Source organism: Monopterus albus, unplaced genomic scaffold (assembly GCF_001952655.1).
Source record: "Monopterus albus unplaced genomic scaffold, M_albus_1.0 scaffold31.1, whole genome shotgun sequence".
Classification (NCBI taxonomy): domain Eukaryota; kingdom Metazoa; phylum Chordata; class Actinopteri; order Synbranchiformes; family Synbranchidae; genus Monopterus; species Monopterus albus.
The window spans coordinates 5,965,611-5,988,217 of record NW_018127911.1 but is presented as its reverse complement, the minus strand read 5'-3'; the positions used below and the strand labels follow the sequence as shown (position 1 = coordinate 5,988,217).

Sequence of the window (22,607 nt, the reverse complement as noted above, 5' to 3'; positions counted from 1 at the left end):
TAAGTCTAACTTCTTCCTACTCCGTTCAAGCATGTACTAGGTATAAGTAAATTGATATTGGATTATTATTGTTGGATATGTGTGAAATTACATGTGTTGACATATCAACTGTTTTACATGCTTGAATGAATAAATCAAATCAAATCAAATCAAATGTGTCTTGTCATAGGCATGTTATAGCTTCTGTTAAAATTTTATTTCTGTGCTAGATTTCACCCTGGGGTCTTTTATTTGTATCTAACACGTTCCATCAAACATGTATCCATGTTAGCTTCCAGAGGTGGACATGAAACAAATCCATTGTCAAAAGGCTCATATCAAACCAGTTCAGGCTTTGAACCACTGAGGTTTTCATTATCATGATCACAGCCATCACATGCAAACTGAAGCTTGCACTTATCAGTGCACAGTGAACAGCTCCTCTAGAGTGTTTGTAAGTTAGATTGTTTGCCCTGCCTGTTTGTTTTCTAGCAACTATTAACCTGTTCGCAATAACAATAAAGTTTCAGGAAATAGGAATTTACCTATTCTTGTCACTCTTGAAATCGTTACATTGACATGTTGCACTGCACATTTAGAAAGTACAGAAAGTTCATATGTCTTATACACATGACAAAACCTTTTATATACATTTACACATACTATAGCATATAATATGAGGATAAAATAATATTTGTCACAGCCAGTAAAATGGAGTGTTACCCAGCATAGTATCTATCTATCTATCTATCTATCTATCTATCTATCTATCTATCTATCTATCTATCTATCGCTTTGTTTATTTATCTCTGTGCTTTGTCATGTTTTTGTTAACATTTACAATATAGGCTCATCTTGGGCTCTTAGTTTATAGCAATGCCCTGTAAATTACACTTGTCCACAAGCACCATCTGCTTTTACTGTTGCATGTCTTCTGTACATGTGATGAATCCTGTTACTGCTGTCTTTTCTGAGATGCCAGCATGTCTGTGTGTGCATATGTGTCAGGAATTGCGTGCTAGTTGAGGGAAGTACAGGTAATAGATTAATATCAGAGCTGGCTCAGGCACCACATTGCTGTGAGGTGACAGCCTGTCATTATCACAAACACGGTCTCACACACATGAGCACACACACCATCACTAGCGTATGCACATGCACACACCAAATACAGTATACATCCAAGCACATACACTTCTCCTGTCTCACCTGTCTCTCTTGCTCCCATCCACTTTATTTCCTTGTCTCTCTCTGTGGCACAGTGGAACTGGCCTGTGATCATCTCAGACTGCAGCAGGCTCTTGAGCTTGTTCCATCTAGTTTTCAACAGCAGAACCAATGCTGAGCTCAGACGTCTTTGTGAAGCCAGTGTTGTGCTCCAAACATCATGACAGCAGAGTACTTTGATGCTTGTCATCATATGAACCCTTGGGGTTTATGTCCTCCAAACTTAACATAATAGTTTGCCTAAGGCAGTAGCCAGACAATGGTGGGCGTGCACTCCGAAGTCATCAGTTCCAAACCGTCAGTAATCCTCACCTGACCTTTCTCCCTGGCAGAAACATTCATCTTATTAAGTCATTTCTTCAGTACTGAACTGCATGATTGAACTGTGGAAACATCTGAGTAAGTCAGCGTTGATAAAGGGCCCAGCAAACACTGGATAGCCTGTTTTCCACACCCACAGAGGGATAAATGCCAGAAACTTCTCAAAGCTCAGATGTAAAAATGTGCAGTGGTTTTGGTTAAAGAATTTCCCTATATCAAGAAAATGTCATTTGATTCAAGTTGATTCCCTTCTGTCCATTGATCCAAGTTTGCTTGCACTGTGAATCAAGTAAAATGGTTAAATTTTGACATTCAGTTTTCTTAATGAATGCCTAGATAAGGTCTGCTTTTACAGATTCATTTGTGGTCATGTCTGTGGTTTCCAGTCATGGTGATGACACTGATTGCCATTAAGCAAAGTAAAGCTGGAGAAGCTGGAGAATTGCTCAGCCTGCACTTATTACTGATAGAAGGTCCTCTAGTAAAAATTGCAACTATGATCATAATAAACACTATTAATTACACATATCCTGCTTGCTGAATGTGATGTGCTTGCTGTTGAATCAAGTTTTTGTGGTGGGCCTCAATGCAGGAAGAGATTATTCAAAAGGAGTTTCGAGACAGAAGTGCTGTTTAATGTACAAGACTGCATAATCTGAAAATATGTTTTGTGGCATTCTTAAATTTGTGATAGTTATGTTGGAAAAATATCATCATCTAGTGACATGTCTGTTTTTCTCCCTCTGTCTTTTCAGTCCTATGCTCCTCCCCCTCCGCCAATGGCTCCACCCAGCCCTAGCACCGCCGGAGGAGGAGGTGGAGGTGGAGGAGGAGGTCAAGGAGGAGGACTAGTGGAGCAACTCAGTAAAACCAACCTGTACATCAGAGGTCTGCCGCCTGCCACCACCGATCAGGACCTCATCAAACTCTGCCAGCCGTGAGTTCTGTTCTGTTCAGCTTAATCTGGTCCTGTTATTGCCCTGCAGATGTATTTAAAAGCATCCCTCAGTGTTCAGCTGGGTTCACTCCAGTGCCGCATAGTTCAGTTCAGCTTGTGGTGATTACTTTTGAGTCCAGCAGCAGCTTCTAATGAGTATCAACAGTTTGCTCTTGACCTCTGTGTTCTTCCCCTGTGCTTCCTCAGAGGAAACAACACATGCCAGCTGGGCCTAACCCATCCGCTCTGCTCTGCACTGGGTCAGACACACACATCCTTCTGTCTATCACCAGAGTTTGTTAACCACTCGTTCCAGTGTTTTGACACATTTCTTCTTTAAAGTCATGGAGATGTTTTACAAAGTGACAGACCTCTTCTCCCATTCCATAATAATGCCAGTGCAATGATGCTTAAAAGAAATGCATTTGTGCTGCATTCAAAGCTACCAAGTGATGCCAGTAAAATTTGAAATGTAGTGACTTTGACAATCCAGTATTGTACAGTAATCACTGCAAAAATAATTTACCGGACATTTAAACATTTAAGTAAAAGCTTTCTGCATGATCAGTGAGACATATTGCTATGTTACACCTGACAAACTCTGATCCAGGGTTTCTTTTAACCCACTGTTTGGCAGCAGAACCACGCTTTTGCTAAAAGTCACTCCTGTCCTGCACATTTCATTCCCAATTGTGCCCTGGTGAACAAACAAAGTCAACATAGAATGTAATGCAAACAGTAAACCAGCTCCCCCAGAGAGAATCTTGTTTGCCTTCAGCTAGTACTGAGATTATCAAATGCAATTGTAGAATGGCATATTGTGCTGTATGTTCTACTGGAAAAGGTTTTCTAAATTCGCATTAGCATTCCAAATTGATGTAATTGCTTTTAGAGTAGATAAATAAAATGTGAAGAATATAACACACACACCAAGCCCTTCTGCGTGTCAGTGGCAGTTCAAGCCTGTTGTATTTCAGCTTAGCCCTGGAGGCGTTCTGGAGAAACAGGGTGAAAAATGGGGGCCAATAAAAGTTTCATTAGAGGCCCAGTCAGTGTGCCAAGTGGCCACTAACATTTAGGAAAGGTCAATCGGGGAGGGGGACCTGTGTGTGCAGTTGGACAGCAGTCTTGGGTTTCCAACTCCCTCTGGCTTTTGAAAATAGACTGAGTGGAAGTTTCCTGTCACTCACTGACATGACATGAACGCTTGCACACAAACAAGGATTTCATTCATGCACACAGTTAAAATAATGCAAGTATAGTCCCTTTACACTGACATGCACAGATACACACGCACACCCTTTCAGCTCAATGTCATCCTCATCCTTATTGTTACCAAGCATGGCTTTTATGTGTGCCAGCTCGCCCACCATCAACGTCCTCTCCCTTCCCATTCTGTCATCCCCCTTGTTTCCTCCTCCCTCTCCTCTCTGTTTCCCTCCCTCTATCCCTCACCCCTCCCTCCATGCCTCTTTCTCTGTCTCTGTGCCAGTTTTCAGAGTGTCAGTGAAAAGTGCTGTTGTCAGCTGACATTTCCAATCACTCCCCCAGTTGCCCAAACTATGGACACACTTTTAACGTCTGGGGACAGAGAAGGACATGAGCAGAATCTAAAGCAGAGCACAAGAGCAATTTTTCTTGCTCACTCGTTCATTTTCTCTCACACTTGTTGTCTCTCTGTCCCTTTTTCTCATTCTTGCCACTACTCTACTCTATCTATCTATCTATCTATCTATCTATCTATCTATCTATCTATCTATCTATCTATCTATCTATCTATCTATCAGCTACTTCCTGCTTCATGATGAAGAGGTTGTAGTTTGAGAACAGATGAGCTTTAACCACTCAAGGTCAAAACACTGAAGAGGTTCACAGTCTCTTGTTAATCACCAGCAGTTGAGTTAGAAGGATTGAAATCTTACTCTAAAATCTGCAGAATGGTTCATGGAAATTTGAAAAGCTGCTTTGGTAGAAGATTGATATGAAACTTGAACCCTAGAAATATCCCTTCATCATGAAGTATATTATCTAATACTTCCACCAGAGATTCCATCTTTAATTATCTACTATTTTATGAGCAAAACCCTGTGGACAAGAATTAATCCAAGTAATAAAGCTTAAATATTGTTGGTGGGTGTTGCATGCAAAGCCAGTGCTTGCCAACAGGCAAATGACAAAGTAGGAGACTATTATACATTTACTGTACTCTTAGCAGTGTATTATGGTACCATACACTGGGTTGTGCTTATACAGTGGATCTTATTATTCTAACATAGTCTGATTATAATATTGCTGGCAAAACTATGAGTTTATTTTTAAAATTGGAAACACTAGTTCACAAAATCTCAGTGTTCATTTATTTAGTAGCTGTTGCTTTGGTGAAGTTTGGACAGTTGCCATTGAAGTGTAAATGTACTTAGAGTAAACATCAAATTTTTTAACACTCTAAAACAAAACAAAACAAAAATCATTTTTTGGAAATGGAAGCATATGATCCCCGCCCAATAGTATTTTATTAATTAAATGAAATGAAGGGCCCTCACACCCACGCAGGCGTTTTCATTTATTCTGACTGCGTAGACCTCTGCTCATGTTACAGGTGGGCTGAGAATTACATGATGTCACCCAACTCCATGTATCAATAAGAATGATAAAAATGTAATTTGCCCCACCTCCTCAGGAGCAACAAATGTAGTATATGTCAATCAAACACAGTCTGCTAATGCCCACACAGTCCTCCCTCTATGGAGACTTACTGTTTTTACAGCGTCACCTGACTTGCTCCTGCTGTAATTACTACGGCCACTTGAGGTCACCTTTCAGGGGGGTGCAGTGTCAAGAATATGTAGCTTCGGATGGGTGCAGTTCACCTCTTCTGAGGCATTGTTATGGGTGTGATAACAACTAATAATGGATATTTAATGGAGTTATAATATTCAAAGCTAGTGGATTCTCTTAATGCACAAGTTTGTCAACGAGGATCTCAAACACCTGAGCTCTACTCCAAAGCTGACTGGATATCGGTGCAGTAAAGCTGCCAGTGTGCTTCATCAGAAGTGCTTGTTTGATGGTTGAACAACTTCAGAAACCTCACAGTGTTCGGATGTTTGAGGGAGCTGCGTCCAAAAATTCCAGTAGCTCCCCGCAATGAACAATATAACATTTAAACCCTCTGGTTTGAATCTCTCTCTCTTTTTCCACTTGATTCCTCCAGTTTCTGTCACATTTCATGTTTGCTACCAAGTGCAATGCTATGAATGCTTTCCAGGAGATGTATACCCATTATTCCCATGTGAACTATTTTTGAGTCTCTCCACTCTCTATGATGACCTGCTTTTCACCCTGCCTTTGAGTGTGGCCATTTGAAACAGCAATGGACTCTATACCTTTTGATATGGTTGGACAACACATCTGAGCATAACACAGATCTTAGGGTCCACATTTATGCTCTTTTGCCTGCACTCTGGTCTTGTCATGCCTAATTTTACAGCAATTATACTACCAGTCAAAAGTGTGGATGCACTTTTTCATTCACTTCCATGGGAAAGTGTGTCCAGACTTTTGATCTATCGTGAATCGGTACAAAGAGCCCTTATTTAGGATCCTTAATGGAGAAGATATCGAGGTCTTTGAGTTATGGTCAGGGATGCAATAGAAATTAAACCCATGTAAAGTGTATTTATCCATTTGAGTATACCCAACTACTGAATCTAGCATAAATCTTTATGGCAAAAGTTCAAACTTCACCCAATATTGTTATCAGATGAAATGAAGATAAGAATAAGAAAAGAGAAATATCAACTAATGCTTTTTCTCACAATATGATGACTCTTGTGTTTATACTTGTGTTTGTTTTACCTTATGATGACCACAGGTTTGTGGTCATATAGTAGGTTACCCATTTTATTACACCACTACTATAATACCAACTCACAAAATACAAAACCAAAGTGCCTGGGAGCTACTAATTAAAACTTCATGGGAAGCCCTTTTGGCAGATAAACTTAATTTTTCAGTGACATCGAGCAGTCTTCTAAATTCACAGCACATTGCCTTTTCATCATGGAAACTTTCCTTTATTGTGCCTGAAGATGTTAAAGTACATATGGGGAATGAATGTGAAAACTTCTGAAGCACCTCTGTGTTTGTCTCTGTTTGAGTCTAACTGGCGGGGTGAGGGTGGGGGGCAGAGACAAGACAGCTGTATCGGATCCCCAATTAGGAGATACCACACACAGAGACCAACCTGCGTGTACGCTCATTAATGCACACCCACACACTCATACACATACCGTCCACTGCCTCATACATAACACACAATCAACAAACACAGAGTGTGCACATATACATAATGTATATATATATATATATATATACACTCACAGACATCATGGAGAGCTGTAGAAATTATGTCTGTGGGTGGGAACTGTGTCAGTACACATTAAACGGTGTGCATCCATAGGCTGACAGTGTTGCACAAGAGGATTCAAACACAGATCTGATGCTGTGAGGGCCCTTTGAGGACTATCATTAACACTTCACACACACAGCCGGGGTGCACATAGATTTTGTCACAGCCTGCCAAATTTGGGTGCCCTGAGCTTGTATTGACATTTCCCCTTAATGCCCAAGTTCCTTCCACAGTCTGGAAAATACTGACGATTTGAATGATCTCACTGTCTTTTGTGCATCAGAATTCTAGGTGGAAGAATTCAAAACTTCATTTTTGGTAAGGATTCTAAGGACTTTCTGTGTAGTGAAAAAGACATATACTTGTCATAGTAAAAGTCAGACTGCCCCCACCCCCCACCCGATCCAGATCTCTGTGGAGAGTTATTTTTCTCTTGCTTATAATATTGTGTTGTGGGCTTTGTAGCAATTCTAAGAAGCCATGAAAACTGAGAATTTTAGGTTTACCAGCAGCCCCTGGTGAGTGGGTTATGACTCATGATACAGACACCATGTAAGACATTTTGGGAATTTTTGTCAGTGCACTGTATCATATAATACATGTATATTGTTCATTTGTAAGGATTACTTTCAGATGACTGCTGCAGCTGCTGCTTCCTGTAGATATTTGGACTGCTGGGTGGACATGTTTTGGAAACTTGCGATGAGCATTTTCCACACTTGTTTTATACATTATGCATTGAACAGTTACATTATTAAAAATTCAGTGAATGAACAAATTAAATTATAATGGCTATTATCATTAGTCGTTGCCCACCTATCAGTAATTATGAATTCAAAACATTTATCAAATCATATACTGAAGATTGTATTTAGATCTGTCTTGCCTTTTGGATAGACGTTCTGTAATATATATGACAGGAAAAAATTACAGGATTATTAGTGAAGGTGAGAAGAACCTGGGAAAAGAATTCCCTCACATGTCTCCGTCTGATCAACGATTAGACCTAAACACAGTATTTTACTTTCTCATGTATCAAGTAGCACTGAAGAAATGTGGTTACAGAACGTGAGTAACTTTGCCAAGCTTGTTGGAAAACTGTCATGATGAACATCCAGTAGAAACAAATCACATCCTCAGATCCCTTTCACAGCCTGTTCACTTGCAGTTTCTTGGAAATGCTAACCCTGATCTGGCTCCCTGTAGTCCTTTGTTGGTGTGGTTTAAACATTTAAACAGTGTTTATGAATGTCTTAAGTTTCACTGCCATCAGGTGCAGGTTGATGCCCAGTACTTTTGAACTGGCCTGTATTCTGCTGGAATCAATGAAAGTCTTTCATTCGGAACCTGGACACTGAACAGGACATCCTGCACTTTCCCCTCTTCCCTCCATTTTCTTCTCATCCCCCTCACTTCATCATCTGATCTATCACCAGGACTTTCTTCCATTTCTTCACCACAATAGCAAATTGTTGTAGCTGTTTGGATAAAATGGACTTTTCATACTGAGTCAAGTCAAAAGTGAGACATCATTTTGGATGACGCTCTGTTGTAATTTGACATTTCCCTAAGGTAATGGGCTCATGCTCCTCTGCTCTCCTTTCCTCTCCTCGCCTTCTATTGTTTTTCAGTCTAGCTAAATTGTGCAACTAGAGAAGAAACAGGTGGATTTATATGTCACACACATTGATGGGATGATAACACACACACACACACACACACACACACACACACACACACACAGAGAGAGAAACATTAAACATACACTGTATTTGTTTTACACTTTGTGAAAACAGACAACTGTGAACATATTTCTCAAGATTCATAACGTGTCAAGCCAGGTATCTTTTTCTCTCTTCTCCTCATTCTCTTTTTCACACACACACACACACACACACACCCACACCCACACCTACACACACATTTGAACAAACAGAGTCTGGAAATGTTTCACGTTTCTGCCAGGAAAACAACCTGCCAAAACACCGACGGTGCATGAGATCTTTGTCATGCATTCATACTCACTCTACAGACACACACATACTATTGCAAAGAACTGCACCCACACAAGTGTTTGTATGCTCAAATGTGTCCAGGCACACACACTCACAATCTAGGTGTTTAAACACACACACACACACACACAAGTTTGAATCACACAGAGGCAGAAGTCAACAAAGAACTGGGTATTGCCAGATGGTGTGCGTAATGTGTGTGATTACCGCTTTGGTGTTTTTGACGTGATGTTGCATTGTGTATGCATCTGCATGTGTGTTTGTTTTCTGTTGATGTGTGGGTGATTAGTCCTGCCTTGTTTTTCATGTCTGCTCCCCAAACTGCAGGCCCAGGACCCTGTTTACCACCAGCTATGTAAAAAAAAAGTCCCAGACAAACATTAGATTTGATTTCAGCCTGTCACAATTGGTGGATTTGTAAATAATCTAAAAATGTTTTAAAATGCAGCAAACGATGTGAAAATTGTATATTACTCTGGAAAAGAAAACTGATTTTATCTTTACCAGTTTTGAGATTATAAGATGCTCAGGTGTTGTGTTATGTGTGATAGCAGCCTTTAAAAGCCTTTTTCTGTCTTTATTTCTAAAGTCAACTGTCCCAGTGGGGTTTGATGTGAGGCTGTCAGGCGAGCTAGTCTCTGTTCTCTTCTTCTCACTGACAGAAGCAGTTGGCTGACAGAGACTCTCCTGATGGTGACAACTAAATGATCTCTTCTTTATTAAACACCTCTTACTATCTCTCTATCGCTTCCTGACTACCTCGCTTCCTCCTCGCCTTCAGTGTCTCTTTTTATCTTTTGACTGACTGCTCTCTCTCTCCTCGTCTATTTTTCATTCCTCGGAGTCTCTCTCTTCTTCCCCTCGCTTTCTTTACCCTCTTAGCTTGGAACATCCTACGTTGTATCTTTTCCTTGGTTTTGTTATCATTTTCTCTCCTCCCTTGTTTGGTCCCTTTTTGCACTCTAAAAGGAAAGAGGGACTATACTTCCATCCCTCACCTGGGGTCATGAGCCAGTCAACAAGCCAGTCACTCTGTCAATCTGCTTGATAGTCACTCAGCCAGCCATTCAGTCATTGTGGACAGTGTTAAAACATTAATTAAAAAGTCTCATCCACAGAGCCAGGCAGTGATCCAGGCTGATCTCAGTGATCTAAGCTTACTGTGTCACTTTCTCTCTCTGTCTCTCTCCCCGTGCCTCCCTGTTTTGATTCCCATTTCTCCTCATACCTTCTCAGCTTTCTCCCTGTTTCTCATTCCTCTCTTTCCAGGATGACTCAAAGACAGGGATGATAAGAAGCATTATTAACTTCTTTCTGAGAACAGAGAGCAGGAGAATAGAAGAAGGCTGGAGGTGCATATAAGGGGAGAAGACAAAGAGATTCAGGGGTGTCAAATGCAAGATATAGAGTAAGGAACCAAAATGGACAGCAGACATTAGAAGAGCAGAGATTAAAAGTTGGCAGAGAGAACAGATTGAAAGAGGTGTGGAGGGTGGCTCTCTCTCTTATAAGCCCTTCTAGGGGATTCACTGCCATACAGGTGTCTAGTTATCATCATTTATGAGACAGTACTGGCTGTGTTCTGAGGCTGCAGTTGGGGTTTGAAATAGATAAGGACAGAATAGATAGATAGAAGCACAGAGGGAAAATATAACTGCGGTAAGGTGGAGTTTCTCATGGACACTCCAAGAAACTGAAGCAGGATCAGTCTTTGTTCAATTCTGTGCTATTTTTAATTTATTTTACCCAAACTTTTTAGATTTAGTCTTGAACCTGTGAAAACCTCACTTGCAGTTGCATTTTTTCCTCAAGAGCTGGCTTCATTTTTCAAATTTAGAGACTAATTTCTTTCGTGTACCATCTCATAAAGATATGAATCAAGACAAGGACGCTAGTGGAGCTGCCATGTTAACATGGTCACAGTGGCAATGCTAATATGTGGATGTTAAGATGATATAAAGTGTACCAGGCTTTCCATCATAGTAGAACATCTTAGCATGTTTGCTCAATAGCACTGCCGCTAAACATAGCCGAGGTGGCTAAGCTTTGAGCAAAGTAAATTCATTCCATGGACAAAAAGTGACACAGTGAAAAAAAATGTGAATCAAAGTTTTGGTCAGAGGACCTGCTACCTTACAATGATCTCATGTAGAAGATCATTTACATTCTAAGTAGTTTTTAATTTGTATCACCATTTGTTCATGGTTTTAGTAATCTGTTGTGAGGCACAGAAGGACAGTGTTGGGGCTGAATGACCAGCTTCTTCATAATTTTATGCAAGTGACTTCAAATCATTTCTGTATATGGCACTTCTGTGTTCCAAGATGCATGTTCTAACAGGTTTGCTTGTTTTCCCAACGTACTGAAGTCTGTCTGGGCATGAGAATAGGTAAATAACACAAACACATGTGCTGCCGAGATGCTGCCTGATGCTGTAGTTTGTGCCTGTAGTGTGACTTGTGAAAGTACTAGTTTTCTTAGAACTCTCACATGTTATACAGTTGTGACAGAGAAAGAAGCTGGTCATTGCAGCTAAATTTCTCTGGGTGGAAACAGAGGGATAAGAATAGCTTTCACATACAAAATAATCCCTTACATTTTGCTCTGAAGTTGAGGGTCAGAAAACAATATTTTCCCAACAGAGTCTACAGAAATAAAACATCTCAGTGTCTTAAAGTCTATGCAAAGGGGAGAGTAGGTGGTTGTGCATGAATAGCTCTTAGATGATCTATGGTTCTTCAGCTGACTAACATCCACCTTACAGAGTTATTCAAAAGCAGAATCAAGCTGATCTGGTGGGACTGGCTTTCTCCAAGAACATCATGTACATTTTTTGAACCTCTAGTTCAAATCAAAGTAGGAAAGCCTTTTCTTTAAGGAGACAGGATTGGATTGGAAACTTGAGGTGTGAAGCGACTGTGGTTCTGTGGGTAGAGCAGATGTCTCCCAACCGGAGGGTTGAAGGTTCGAATTTCAGTGTCTGCAGTCCACGTGTTGAAATGTCCTTGGGCAAGACACTGAACCCCCAGGTTGCCCCTGATGGTTAGAGCCATTGGTTGAGTTGGCGCCACAGATGGCTGCCTTGGTTTTGTACCGGAAACAAAGTCCTTGTGTGTAACATACTTGGCCAAATAAAAGTGATTATTATAATGTTCCTCTGTGGGATTTCCATAAAGACTTGACAGAATCCAATTGACCTTGAATGCAAACCATTGTGTTACCCCATGACACTTTAGACACAAGTGCTTATGAACCTCAAAGAAATCTTACCAGGTGATAACCAGCATTAACTGTAGCAATGATTTTGATTTTGTTTTAATCTTAGTCTTTTTGTTTTTTTTTTTATAAAAAACTAAGACAAATTTTTAACTTTAGTCAAAATATATTAGATTTTTTTGTTTAAATCATCAAGAAATTGAAGATCTTTTAGTCTAGTTTCTATTTGTGACATTTTAGTCTTACTTTTGTGCTGCATTTTTAATATTTATTTAGTTTTGAGGCTACAATCATTGCCATCTTTGTGGTGTAAAGTTACCTTGGTTACAAGTGTTGCACTCGTCTGTCACAAGGTTTGTTGATAAGGTTGTTTATTTGTTCACACACGGTCAATGTCACTCTGCTCTGCAGAACAACAAGTGATTCAGAATCCGGATCCAACAGATATTATGGCACTCTGTTCAAAACCTGAAATGAGAACCTCCCTGGTCCCACTAGATGAAAACTCAGGGGTCAGCAAAGATGTTAGAATTCATCATCTGGAGACCATAAATGTTCAAACATCATTCGTACTGATGACAGTTCATCCACTATTTCAGTCTGGACCACAGATATGGGCCTACAGAATATCTGACTGATGCACTAACATTGCTACTTTAGATCCATGGATAATTCATTTGCATTAAAGACATAGAACAACCAGTATTGCTCCAGATGTTAAGAATAGAAAAACTGATTCAACTAATCAGAATGTTTCATTGTTGTTTTTCAGATATGGTAAGATTGTATCAACAAAAGCCATCCTGGACAAGAACACCAATCAGTGCAAAGGTGAGTCAGCATCTGTTGACTTTATCCAGTATGTTATTTGCAGCCTTGCAAAGTCAAACTATACCTCACAGGCTCAGATTTTGATATGTGATTTGAACGTGGAAAGCAACAATTGAGAATTGCCTGAATTTGGCAGCTTAAGCGCAGATCAATGAGAGCACTGTGGGTGGTGGTTTTGTTTTAAATAGTCTTCCCTTTTGTGCAGTTTTAGCATTCCCAATGACTCAGTGGCCAAAGGTTTTCACAATAGGCTGAAATGTCTATCACCAGACAGTGTAACGTCAAGTTAAAGCAAATTACTTGTATGAGACACCAGTGTGCTATTACAGGGTATGTGTTTGCATTAGAGTTGTGTGTTTCTATGTGGTATGGGTGTGTGTTTCTACCCTGTATATAACACATCGGTAAGGACTTCCATAATGACCACGTCAACCTCTAATCTTTTTAAATGACAGCTGAGTACATTAGTTTTGTTGTACTGCACCTCTCCAGGGTGATGATTTCCGGATTGCACCATAAGAATACTCAGATTTAAGCAGCTTTTGAAAACAAGCTGTTCATATTGTTGTCATTGGCCAAACCAAAACGGAGAACACCATACAACAGCCACAGTGTGTTTCAAATACTCTCTGGTGAATGAGGCTCACTCGAGTGTCTTCTGATGAGGGTCTGTTTGATTGTTTGAGTGGTCTGAAGAAAGCACTAATCAATATGATTGTAGCCGTCTGCTTCTGAAGAGGCACACATGAGAATGTGTTCAGCATGATTGCTGCTCAGCTGCCAGGACTCCACTGCACACAGGTATACTGGCATGCTTCAGGACAACAGCACGAATGCCCTGTAATCAGCATATTGGCTTCAATGTGTGCGAGTGAAGAATAAAATCAGTCTGATTGATATTGATGGCAGAGATGTTAATTCATATTCAAAGTCAGAGATGTTAATTCATATTCAAAGACTTCATTTGCTTTGATTACACTGAATAAAATATTTTGAGTAAATGATTGAAGTCCTGCCTGCCCTAACATTATAATGGGAAAACCAAATGTCAGGGAATCTACTCTGAAAACTCTTTAACTTCAATTATTATCATGGAATTTTTTTTTTTTTTTTAAATTAGCCAGCTACATAGTACACCTTACTGACTTCATAATTCCAGTACTTGCTTTGGAATCACATAATCAAATATAGCTTTGAGCTCTGAAAGCATATTGAAATGTGAGAAGGTAGAATTTACTCTAAACCCAGTAATAATTATTTTCCCATTTTCTCAGCTCATTAAAAAATGTTATTGGTCTTACATCAAACTGAGTTTTCACTACTTGTTTCACTACAGCCTTATGTTCTTGACATTTATGTTTGCTAATCATGGCATCATCCTTCCTTTTACAAATGCTAAATAACTAATAAAGGTGTTTCTCTTTCTCTTACTAGAATAGTTTAAGTGTTGTCTTGCACAAAAGAGAAATGTTTTACTTGCATTAGTATGTACACCCTTAGAGCGAGAGCAGACGTAGTAAAAATAAAGTGAATTGGAAAATTAAAGCTTTATTTTGATTGTTTTAGCTGTAGTCACACCTCTGCACAACCTTGTAGGAAGGATTTAGGGTGAATGCAGCTAAAACGTATACTTCTATCTGTTCTGAGGCGAGGTGCACCTTGTATATGTGTGTGTGTGTGTGTGTGTGTGTGTGTGTGTAGCCCTGCCCTCAAACAGACACACAGTCCTAAAATTAGACGCACATAGTAAGCTACTGTAATGCCAGATTTCCACTTATAAATATAGAAAACTAAATCAGATGACAGCCTATTTGTTTAGTTTTCACATTGGCCACAAAGTGCACGGACCGTCAGATGTCATGATCAGCATCATGCCTTTAGTACCAGGGTGCTGGCAGTGTATAAAATCAACAGAGGAGCAGCAGTTTTCTGGCTTTTTTTAATTTCAGTATAAAAGGGTTTAAATCAAAAAAGCAACCTTGAAGGAAAGTCAAAGTGCCGGCAGTTTGCAGCGATCTCTGTGTAAAAGCTGCTTGTGAAAGAAAAACAATCTGCTCATTTCAAAGAAATGATTTGTTTCTCTTTTTGATCCATATTTAGCTGTGTGTTTAACCACATACCAGGTCCGCCTTTAGTCTTTAGGAAAACAGGACTGTTTCACTATGCAAACCCGTGCACCCAGCTATAAATTTATGCTTATTATTTAATGCATAGAATACCCAGAATGCTGCAGGTGCAGTTGTAGAAACACAGGCAATTTTTCAGGCTGTGGTCCTCATCAGCATTTTCACCACTTGTGCTGTAGACTTCATACATCTCTTAGCCAGCTGTTAATTCACAATGAAGGAGTTTCATTATCAGTCGCCCATTAGAATGCCTTACAACCGGATAAGTGTTGGTTTGATTGCAGAGGCATTCAGTGGGGACAAGATAAGTACTTAGCGTGACTAAGAGAGTACAAATTGGCACAGAGTTCTCTTGGAAAGGAAAGGATGGATGGGAGGAAGCATGGGTAGGTAGAGTGAGGGACTAAAAATAACCTGGGGTGACAAAAAAGCAAGACGGCCCTTTGAAACTAATGATTTAGCATTTATCAGGAATATTTTGCAGAGAAAAGAGACCGAGAGTGTGAAACAAAGGAACAGGTAAAGGGATAAGCTTGTTTGTTGTTGTTAGTGTTTGTATGCTATCAGTTTTAACTTCTGTGAATGTTTTACTTCATCTAAATGATTTCGTTGTGAAATTTGATTATTCCTGGGCTTTCAAAATTCTTTCAAATCAATGAAATGTTTCCTACTTTGTCCCTGAAAAGTTGATGATTCTCTCTGGACCTGTATGTAAATATACTGTATGAATGTATGGTACATACAGTGGGTTCATTATAAACATGATCCTTAGAATTTGTTTAATTAGTTGCCAGCTAAGCAAATAAAGAAAGCAAAAATGTTGCTTTGTTCTCTAAAATAATATGAAAGTTTTCTTTGAAAAGTTTTCAGGTTTGTAATGAGCTCAGTGTTGCATACAGTGACAGTTTTCTAGTTAGTAGCGTGGGAGCTCAGGGGGCAGGAGAGGCCACAGAGCACAGGATAGAGGAAGGAAGGGAAGAGGAAACCACTTTAGATTGTAACGGATTTCCATTTCCCAAAGACAAGCACTCCCCCTCTCACTGTCTCCATGTCTCCTGTCTGTTCTCCCCCTCCCTCTCCCAATGCTCCTCTCATTCTAGCTGTGCCTGCCACTTGCTCCTTCTCCCTGCAGTTCACTGCCTCACCCCAATTCCTCTTCTGCTCTGCCTCCTTTGCTCCTGTTCCCTTTGGTTAGCCCATTGTAATGGCCCAAGGCCAGGAACTCTGGGGGCTCAGGAGATTAAATGTAAGTTTGGGATGTTTGTGTGTTTATGTCTGCTTCCATGTATGTTTATGAGCACATATATGTGTGTATTCACACTTCTTAAAAAAAATCATTCATGAGTAGAGTAACTGTCATGCCAGACTGAGTGAGATGGCAAGAGGATTTTCATTTCCATGTCATCATGAGGCCACAGATGGGAGGAAGAGGGCACAAATGAGAAGGATTTTATAATTCAAAGATATTATTTTCATTTCCCCATTTTCCGGAAATTTCCTTATCATCATGCCCAGAAGGACTATCATTTACATCCACAGGGGATGAGGGTTTTACCAAACTAAATAGCGTAGTGGTTTAGTGTAAAGGTTATATGAAAATGTAAAAATTACACACTGGGACAAAAGCATGGTGCAGTGATTTTGCAAACTGTCCATCAGATTGGAAAACAGGCATTTGCCCACAGACTCAGCAAGCTTCCACCCAGCTGAAGTGTCCTTGAGCAAGACAATGAATCCATACCACCTCCTGGGGTGTGTTCTGTTGCTGATTATTTGACCTCTGACCTCCTATTTTCAGAAAACAAAACCTCTCCTTGAGAGTAAATGACATGAGCAGTTGCAGGAAAATATCCCTATTACTCATGCCTATAGGGTGGTGAGTGGTGTCTAGATATGGATGTGACATGTATATTGACATGTAAGGACCTACTAAAGTGTGCAGGGCAAAGTTAGATTACATGCTAAAATCTACCAAGACTCAATATTTTATTAAGTGGGCATGTACAAGGCTTCTGAGACATGTACTCAGTTGTCTGGTACAATAATGCTAAGGACACATTTGAGAGTCTTCGTAGTACATCTGTAAATGGAGCACATCCCAGAAGTGGCTCCTGGTTGCACTGCAGATAAAAATCTCCAGCGTCTAGTTTGCTGGTGTTAAACTGACACAACTGACCAATTATACCCGAGTGCTATGGGTGAGAGAATTTCCTGTTAGCACCTAGGTTACCACCACACTTGTTGTGGTGTTGCCGATGTGTGGGTGTTATGAATATAACACTTATGTTGCTAGTCCACTGTGAAAGAAATATTGAAAGATTAATTTGGATCAGGTCATGTCAAAATCATGCTATGAACACCAATTAAGTTCCTCATAAGAATATTATACAGTGTTACACTGTTTCATGCCACTAAAACCCCCAGTATCGTATAATTCTGACTCTGTTACACAGTCTGAACTGACAGACTATAAATCTGATTTGTCAAGTGTTTTGTTTTTTGTAAAACCTTTCACTTTTGCAAACTGGATGGATCCAAATAACTGAAAATTGGCTATTAAAGCCATGGGTGACTAATGGTGCCATAAAATTAAAATGTTTATGCAAACATACTGTATCATGGAACTGCTGCCCTCCCAACACAGAAAAATAATAATCCACGATGAATTTCATGCTTAATTATCACACATGAGGAAGTGGAAATGGTTAAATAAACTACTTAGCCCTCTGTTAAGGTCAGGGTGTTGACCTCAGGCAACAAACCACAGTTTTGGACCTCAAACTGTCCTCTTATGTATTTATTTTTTATTTTTAAATATCAAGGCATGTCTGTGTCCAATGAAATAAGGCTCTGAAGTGGGTTTGACCTTTTGTCTTGTGGTACAGCAAGCAAAGCTGCATGGGACACAGGGCCAGCAACTGGTGAGATACATAGCACTTTTTAAACATGTTTAAACTGATATAAATTTATATCAAATATATACATGTGCCTAAGTATGTAAAGAGGTATATTTGATTGGTTAAAACATATTTTGTTTGTATTAATATATTAAAATTGTGTTTGTTCATTTGTTGCTCAGGGTAACATTGTGCAGTTAGACAACTTTTGTTAGGGCAGTGTCACACTATGCACAGAGATGTCCTGGGATGCATACATGTGACCACAGTCTATGTATTTATGTTAGCGTCTAAAAGTACTCACAGAAAACAGATGGAGGAACATTTCATGGGTGGAAGGAATATGATTATGCAGTTACTGTACTGTATGTCATTCCTTCTGACAGTGATGACATTGAGCTTGATGAGAGTCACGGTGAGGAAGAGTGTATCAGAGAATCAGGTTTGATGGAGAGTTAGGAGGTCAGAGGTCAATCAGGAGTCAATCACTAGAGGAACCTATGTTTTTTCATGTGCGTCTATGGGTGAAGAGGGCTGTGCACCACATTCTAATTTTATGCTGGTGCTTACTTTTTTAGAGGAAATTGGCAGTTTGTTGATAACGAGGAAAAGGAAATCAGTGTGTTACGCAAAATGAGAAACATTAATTCAAGCAATATCCCACGCTAACACATATTCAGACACACTAAAACACACAAACTTGGACATATTCCTACACCATATGCTAACCACCCATACACACACACACACACACACACACACACACACACACACATATATATATATATGATAACATGTCTTTCCCAAAAAATAACAAGTCATCGTTAACAAATAAAGTTCTCCATAAATGTGCCAGTTTAAAGGTGTCTATGATTGTTTTGTGTAGAGACCGACAGAGCTCAGCAAGCAACTGAAACTTTATCTGATCATTTATTTAGCTGTGATAAACCTGACAGGTCATTATTTTTTTAATAGCCACATGTTTTATTTTTAAAGCACCACCTTTGTCAAAGTAGTCGCTCTACTGAACAACCAGGTGCTCTACTGATAATGTTGAAGCTACTGCCATCAAACAAAAGGCCTCTGTTTTGCACTAATAGTGAGTGGATTATCCACTGTGAGCTGAGTTCTGGGTTTTATTTTCCCACTAATTACATGGTCAGTCTATAGTTAAACAAACACCCATTAGTTAAAGTGTGAGATGAGATATGGAAATGAAAGCATCTTGCCAAGCTACTATGTGCATTTTCAATTAGTTCAGCTGTTTTGGTGTGGCCTCAATTAGATAAATACAGATTAAGTACAAAAAACACAGTGACTGCTTGTGTATGTGGTGTGTATTCATGCTTGCAAAACTTCTAGGAATCTGTTTTCTGTGCATATCTGTGTAGATCTGCAATATGGACTACAGTAAGGACTCACATGTTTGGCTAAATTATGGATTTCTCATTAGCAAGAGTATAAATATTTGTGTGTGTAGTGCATATCTTGCTGCGAAAGCAGCATGCTGCCTTTGAACAATAAAAAGTCATCTGCTTATCAGCAAAACAGAGCGTGGCTCCAATTCCTGGAAAAGGCAGACAGACAAGAACAGATGTTAGGAATGAAGAGAGAGAGAGAGGGGAGGGGAGCGAGAAAGTGAGTGTGAATGAGGAAGAAAGAGAGAGAGGAAGTGTATTCCCCAATTCCAAACATGTTTTCAATTAGGACTGTAATGAGTGAGTTTTGAAATGTGGATCATTTAGTTGTGTTAACATGCAGCCCACTCAAAAAAATACTGGAATTTCAAAGCTGCTGTACTTTCCAAACATTTTTCTGTCCAGCATACTGGATGTGTGTCAGAATCTCTCATTTATTACTTTCTCACTCAGTCAAAACCATTCTTGCGCTGACAGTCTCTCCGTTTTGTTCACATATGTCACACACCCTTTTAAACAAGCTGTCATTCACACTGCAGACAGGCCATGTCTTTTTTGATTCTCTAGTTGACATCTCTTTCCAGTCCCACCCGTGTGACCCGGTAAAATAGGGTGTAGTTTGGAAAGTAAAGATTGATATGCGTGTGTTTAGACGTTTTGTCTTTCATAGCTTCCTGCAGGGCCCAACCTAGATCTGCCGAGCCTCAACAATTTGATGGATACACACACAGAGAACATGATGCAAACTTTATCGCAATAAAATCAACTGGGGCTCATTCTCTTTATGCCATTACCGGTATTTCTTTAAACAAGTCTCTGAATCACTTCAATTGCTTCATTAAATCTAACAAATGTTTCTTGATGTCACCGGTGCAGATGCATACAGTACTGACCACTGCTATAGGAGCACCATATGTACACGCAGGTACAGAGAGAGAATGAGCTCACATGCCGTGCACTGGAATATTAAATGTCAAACAATGGCAAGGTCATAAATTGCACATGTAAAATTGTGGATTTCGTCAGTACTGAGTCACTGTATACATGGTGTCATAATGCCCCACCATGGAGTGCACTGGAAGATATTAGAGCCATTATAAAACATGGACATGATTCTATTTAGTAGAGCTGTAAAAACATAGAATTACCACTTTGCAGTTGTATGTCTCTGCCAGCCAATCAAATTCATGAAAATGGGACAGATATGAAGTCAGTGACCTTGATCTTTGTCCACCAAAATTTAATCAGTTCATGCATGAATCCAAGTGGAGGTTTGTGCCAAGTTTGAAGAAATTTCCTTAAGGTGTTCCTGACATATCACATTCACAAGAACGGGATGAAGACAAGGTCACACTGACTCTGACCGATGACCACCAAAATCTAATCAGTTCATTCTTGAGTCCAAGTGGACACATGTGCCAAATTTGAAGAAATTCCCTCCAGGCCTTCCTGACATATCGTATTCACAAGAATGGGCCATATGGATGGACGGAAACCCGGAAACATAATGCCTCCAGGAGGCATAAATAACAAAAACAAACTTGTGCAAACATTAAAAGATCTCTTGGATCATAAACCAGATAGAGCAGAAGTAATTTTTTTCAACACAACTCTGCTGATGTTTTGTGCTAAAACACATTTACTAGGGGAGATAGAAGCTTTCATTAAATATGTGACCTGACTTGGTTTTGACACATTCATTAGATTTATGCAGTGCAGTTTGGCTCACTGACAGAAATTAACACTATTTGCATGTCAACATTCAGACCAGTATTAACTTTTTCTTTATTTACTCACCCAGCTCCTCTTTACTGTGTTAACAGCTGTTCATCTGTCTTTTTTAGGCTATGGCTTTGTGGACTTTGACAGCCCTGCAGCAGCCCAGAAGGCTGTGGCCTCACTCAAAGCCAGCGGGGTCCAGGCACAGATGGCAAAGGTAAGCTTCACCTCACCCTTGACTCTCTGGTCTGTTGTTGTTGAGGTGTTTCATGTGGTGCTGTATAATTCAGGTACTCCAGAGGAAGCTGCTGCTGATGACAGCAGTGATGATTGCTGATGAAGATGTCTAATCATAATAATAATAATAGTGACAACAGTAGTGCGGAGTTGATTATAACTGGATTTATGGTATAGTAGTTATACTGTTATGTCGATTGATATGAAACTGATAGGTGTAACTAAGTCATTGATGAAATGGTTGATTGGGTCTATGTTAGAGTTATTGATTAACAATTCTGATGATGATGAGGTTATTGAGATTAAGAGGTGGTTATATGTTATTTTTGTTCTTCTTGTTCCTCATCGACTTACACTCAGTTTTCTTCTCAGAGGGTAATAATCATTCTTGTCTGTGCTTGTAAATATAGATTTGTGTGTATACATAGATGTGTTGTTGACAAAAAGCACAAGAAAGAGGGGTTGTGAACATTAGATTAGCATGTATACTGTATATTAACATGAACCACATACAGTAGAAGCGAATTGCCCATACGCTTGTCTGCCTCTTCTGTCAGAGAAATAACACACAGGTTTCTCTGCCGTGAGTGTGTGTACTATAACTGGCAGCTGCAGACAGCAGTGGTGTGCCAAAACATGTGGGCTCAACCAGCACAATCACATTATCCTTCTATGCATGTGAAAGAAAGACAGTGAATAACCTGCCTTGCTTTCAGATTCATTAAGGTTGTAATGCTGCATACTTCCTTTTATAAATGAGATAGAAGTGCAATTAAAATGGGCCAGTCTTCAGGCACTGGGAGCATCCCATTGAATTAAACAGCAGCAAGCCTCTGAGCCACCTTTGTCTTGTTCTTCTATTAAACCGCTTTTCATTAGACTTCCATCTCTTATTTTGCTCCTAACGGCTTGGCAGGTATTTGGAAGAGCAGTGTTGATGTGTTTAGCTGTTATTAAAGAGAGAAGAATCCCCAGTCCCATGGAGATTGAGTTTTCCGGAGGGATACAATAGAGGGCAAGGAGTCAATTCCAAATGAAGTTACAGACTTCTTACTGTTTCATGAAATAATTATGTAGAATTATGTCCTGGCAAACTTTACTGAATCAGGGTGCAATGAGAAAGTCCAATTGATGTTAAATTTCCAGACTGAGCCTTTAACATCTTGTATGAAGCGCAGTGTAATTGGGGTCTGACAAAATGCGGTTTGAACACATCCAAAACCAATTAAGATGACTGAGACAAATTTGTTAAAGTGAAAACTCATACCATGCT

At 39.7% G+C, this 22,607-nt stretch overlaps 1 protein-coding gene across 5 annotated transcripts in view; it reads left to right on the top strand.

The window, feature by feature from the left end:
- LOC109958323 (RNA-binding motif, single-stranded-interacting protein 3-like) overlaps positions 1 to 22,607 on the top strand; it is a 135,041-nt gene that overhangs the window by 36,771 nt on the left and 75,663 nt on the right. For all 5 annotated transcript variants that reach the window (XM_020596868.1, XM_020596863.1, XM_020596865.1 and 2 more), the window contains exons 2-4: positions 2,283 to 2,464; positions 12,879 to 12,937; positions 21,223 to 21,314. In XM_020596868.1, coding sequence (XP_020452524.1) covers positions 2,283 to 2,464; positions 12,879 to 12,937; positions 21,223 to 21,314 — 333 coding nt within the window. The remainder of the gene's footprint in view (positions 1 to 2,282; positions 2,465 to 12,878; positions 12,938 to 21,222; positions 21,315 to 22,607) is intronic.